This window comes from Bactrocera latifrons, unplaced genomic scaffold, assembly GCF_001853355.1.
Source record: "Bactrocera latifrons isolate USDA-ARS-PBARC rearing strain unplaced genomic scaffold, ASM185335v1 scaffold_206, whole genome shotgun sequence".
In the NCBI taxonomy this organism is placed as follows: Eukaryota; Metazoa; Arthropoda; class Insecta; order Diptera; family Tephritidae; genus Bactrocera; species Bactrocera latifrons.
The window spans coordinates 169,257-173,813 of record NW_017535586.1 but is presented as its reverse complement, the minus strand read 5'-3'; the positions used below and the strand labels follow the sequence as shown (position 1 = coordinate 173,813).

At 31.1% G+C, this 4,557-nt stretch overlaps 1 protein-coding gene across 4 annotated transcripts in view; it reads left to right on the top strand.

Moving 5' to 3' along the window:
* LOC108968233 (dnaJ homolog subfamily C member 7) overlaps nt 1–4,557 on the top strand; it is a 7,765-nt gene that overhangs the window by 814 nt on the left and 2,394 nt on the right. Inside the window, exon 1 of one of the 4 annotated variants that reach the window (XM_018932141.1) lies at nt 1,076–1,610. The exons of 2 other annotated variants lie outside the window; for them this stretch is intronic. In XM_018932141.1, the coding sequence (XP_018787686.1) occupies nt 1,570–1,610 (41 nt within the window). In that variant the 5' untranslated portion in view covers nt 1,076–1,569. Of the gene's footprint in view, nt 1–1,075; nt 1,611–4,362; nt 4,492–4,557 lie in introns of those variants that run through there. One more of the 4 variants, XM_018932140.1, reaches the window with a different exon arrangement.

Here is a 4,557-nt window from a genome sequence, read left to right as displayed (position 1 = left end):
GTATCTTGCGGTTTTGAAACAGGATTCTTTACTTCGAATTTGTACAACAAATTAAAATTCAAAAGTATCGCATTTATGTTGTTTTATTTTAAAAACGTCGCATTTTCCACGCTATTGATGCAAGTTTCCTGTCTCCTCGTGGTAATGGTACACTTCTCTCCGTTTTTTTTTTTTTGTTTTTAGCTCATAAGCTCAGATATTTTTATTATCTTTGGCTTTATCAGTCATTTTCCCTGATCCTAATTCGCCTTAAGCATGTTTCAACATTGTATTGAGAAATTGCAATTTGCTATTTGTAAACATATTTAACGAGTATGTTTAGAAACGCTTAAAATAAATTAAATTGTGTTATTAAGGGCTAGAGGAAGTCATTAACTGAAACAATTTTTACAATACATTAGATAATGTTATTTGTAACAGTGAAACTTTTTCCAATTATAAAATTTAACGTATTGACCGATATGCACGCAATCAATTTTACAATACCCGATTTAAGGAGGAAATCAAATGCTGTAAGGTAGACGTTTTGATGATAACGTGCCTTTTTAGCCGGTGTTATGGTATGTTACAAAAACATGCTATGTTGTAAAACAGTAACTAAGTTATTTTACCTTTTCAAGTTTTTATATGTGTACCATTTTTATAAAGACAACTGAATCAATTCGTTCTTTCGTTTAAAGCTTTTTTTTATATATACATCTTCACACATACTATATATGTATGTATATTATATCTATTTCTTTTAGTTCATGTTGTTACAATCTTTAAGTGTGAGCAAAGCTGTTAGTTATACTCTGTGCAACATACTTAGAGAGTATAAAAAGCTTAATAAGAAAGCTTTTGATATTTTCATTTTCATATCAATGCATTACTTTACACATATGTAAATACATATGATCGCTAAATGTTTATGCAAAAATATAATGGGTATGTGTATATGGGTATGGGTATATGTACATTTGTATGTACATATAATGCTTACTATAAAAAAGAGAAAGATTTTGCACAACTATTATATATACCATATAATATAAAGCCACTACTACTTCAGTGCGTTTTATGCAACGGTGTGACCCACTCGTATAACTGCGGCTACTTAATGCAAATTTAAAAACAACTCGTCTTAGAAATCACTGGCAGAAGTTATCTGACAGTATATATGTTTTGTTTTAAAGCAATAAGTATTTTTTCTCTTTAACAATTGTTTTTATACACTAAACATTGTATAAACTTAATTTAGGGGAAATAAGAAGCTACATCTGTTTGATCTGTAATTGTGCGTATTTTAACATTTGGTTTTGTGAACGTGCGTTCGACAGTGTTCACCTATTTTTAAATGACTTTTAGTTAAAAAAAAAGTTATACTTAAGAGGACATACATACATAGATGGAAAACTAGGCAGTGGTCTTCTTACGAAACTTTAAATACTTAAGGAGACTGTGGAGATTTTCAATAACAGAAAAATCGCATTACATTTTATGTTCTTAATTTTTTAATATACTCGTATGCGATAACGGGATCCATTTTATTTTACAAGTGCAAACGCTTATCATTATTAAAAGTAGCACATGAGTCCCACTTTCGAAGCAGCTTTGGCAAAAATGATATAGTAAGTAAAAATCAATTGCTATATACTCATTATGGAAAAATGCAAATGTATATTTATTAATATCTAATGTTAAAAAAGTATCAATTCAATAAATTAGGACCTCATGGTGTAATAATGAGACTTATAGTCCATAGCTCTAGGTAGTACGTTTATGAACGGGATTTAAAGATAGACAATGCGGAGATCGACAGCTATTCCATATTGATATTTTTTGAAATTATCGACAATTGTTTCGAAATACTACGTCTTATAACATATAATATAACATTATATACATATAATTAAAGCGACGAAAGATCAAGCAATTTTAAAATTTCGTCTCACTTATAAGAAAGGTGTACATATCGTCACCTGAAATGCAAAATAACGTAAAATTTTCGGAAATTTACAGTGGCATGAATGAAACACGAAATAAAATAGAACATGAGTGAAACAAAATTTTAATGTTGGTTAAAACTGGTTTTTATCTGAGCACAGAACCTGAAAATATTGAACATACAGATGCGTGCAACTAATTAACAACGATAATAGGAAAAATTCAAATCGGTTTTCCCAAAAAGAATTTTTAACTATATGGCTTAAAGGTAAATTGTGCATATTTAGATATTATAAATTAGCTAATTTTTTTTTGTTATAAAATACCTTTATAAAATTATTATTTTATGACATCGAGGCCAAAAATATGTCGTGCAACTAATAAACAAGGCTTGTTATTTTTTTTTTTGTGGAAAAATATTTTATTTCGAGTTTATATTTGGTTGTAAACCCATTACTGTCAATCCCGGCTTGACATCTAGTAGGCTTTGACTCCACTAAACTTTTGCAAGATGTCCTTTGGAATATTATTCCATTATTGTTTAACCTTTTTGTATATTTCCTGGAAATCCCAACTTTTTGGGAATGAACTCTTTTCTTCAAATGCGGAATGTGTGAAAACCACTTTAATAGAGGCAGCAAGTTCTGCCGTTGCAACAACAACAGACAGCAAGTTTTCCTGACACCATTGTTTTGTACCATGCGCAGTATGTTTCAAGTCGTTATCTTGCTGGTAAATTCACGCTTCGGGCATATTGTCATCAGGATATGGCAACATTACGTTGTCCATGAATGCAACATATTTGAACCCAAAACCTCACCACGATGTGGCACCCCAAGTCATTATGCAGCCCCCACCATGTTTTAAAGTTAGCTTAGTGTATTTGTGGTCCAGCTCCCTGCATTAAGACCTGCAGCTTTCATCGAAAAAAAACTTCCACTCTTTTGCTGTCCAATGGGGGTGTTTTTTTGCAAACTCTGAGCGGGTCTTTCGATTGCGTTCAGAGAGTAATGGCTTTATCCTTGAAACTCCTCCAATGAGTCCTGCCTTGCGTAATCGTGTTTTTACGGTAACTACAGATAGTGCATCTGAGTTTTCTCCAAAAGTGCAACTTGAATTTGTTTTGTCATCTTGTGACGATAATTTTTTGGAACTTGTTTTGTCATTTTATTCTTGTTGAAATACCTAACTGCATTAATTAAAAGCCAACCGCTTTGCGAAAATTAGAGTCTTTTCAATATCTCCGAAATATATCCCATCCCTGTACATCTGTACGATAACAGGCCTAGTGTCCTTATCGCAAGACCTGTGCGTACTCATTTTTATTCACTAAATTATTTAATTTCTAATGGTAACGTAATGGTTTCAACAAAAATATAAAGATTTAGGTACCTGAACACAACTAATTTCTTAAGAATTCAACACGCGTTGCTAATTATATGCACGACCATTTTACTCACTATTGCATCAACTATTTCAGAATAACGGAATTTAAAAAAAAAAAAAAATTGTCAGCTAAATCTGACCATACGTTCATAGATGATAATTCAAAAAGAAATTGTATTTTTACATTTGAAAATTTTACAGAAATCGTCATTTAATTTATAGGTCGTTGTTAATTAGTTGCACGCATCCGTATGTAATATTATGTATGTAATTTGAAGTAATGAAGCGTAATCAATAAGGCACTCAATTTCGAATTTTTTGATGATACGTTATTTTGCATTTCAGGTGACGATATGTATTTCTGAACAGTTATTAATGGGTACAGTTATAATACGATTGCCAGCATACGAAAGTTGCATTTTATATAAATCATCGAAAATCGCTTTATTGTTTTTCAAAATATTCTCCATTGAGATCTGTACACCTTTGCATGCTTTTGAATCAGTGAATCAGTTGTCGAAGCACTTTCAATAACAGAAAGAAGTTTTTTTTTCACTGTTACCGGTCAGAATAGTTTTTAAACTTCCTTTATTTAAAAAGCAAATTCATAAAAAGAAAGAAAGTAGTCTCGGATGAGAGACCCCCTTTTGATAAACTTGTTTGTAACTGCTTAAGCGTTGAGTGCGACTTTGAAAGATTTACCAGGAATATCCACTTTTCCGGTATACATACGTAGTTGAGTTTAATTTATAAGGGTTGACATTGGCGAAAATTCACAGAAAAGTTCAGAAGTTCAGAATAAAAAAGAGTATACGTACACATGTACATAGAATTTCGTATGTTAATGAATGTTGTCGTAAATACTGAGCGATTAAATTTCTCGCAACTGTCACTGAATATAGTTCTGCTTTGTAAAGAACATTGCACTCTTTACTTTACATTTAATAGAAGCGTTTTTAAATTGGAGTTAACGATGTTTTTATAATTGTTGATATTCATTTTTGTCAATTTTTTAATGTTTTTGTTCGAAATTAAAAAAATTTTGGTATAATAACGTAATTTTGTTTTGTTATTTATTTTTTGTTTTTGTATGGATAACAAAAGAACCAGTGTAATAGCGTTAAGGCATGAAGTTGCAAAATGTCCCAGTCGGGTTATTTTATTGCAGTTTAGAAAGATGTAAGGCGCAAGCGTGACTAAAATTTGTTGTGGTTGAACACTATTAGGTACTTCTCACATGAATAT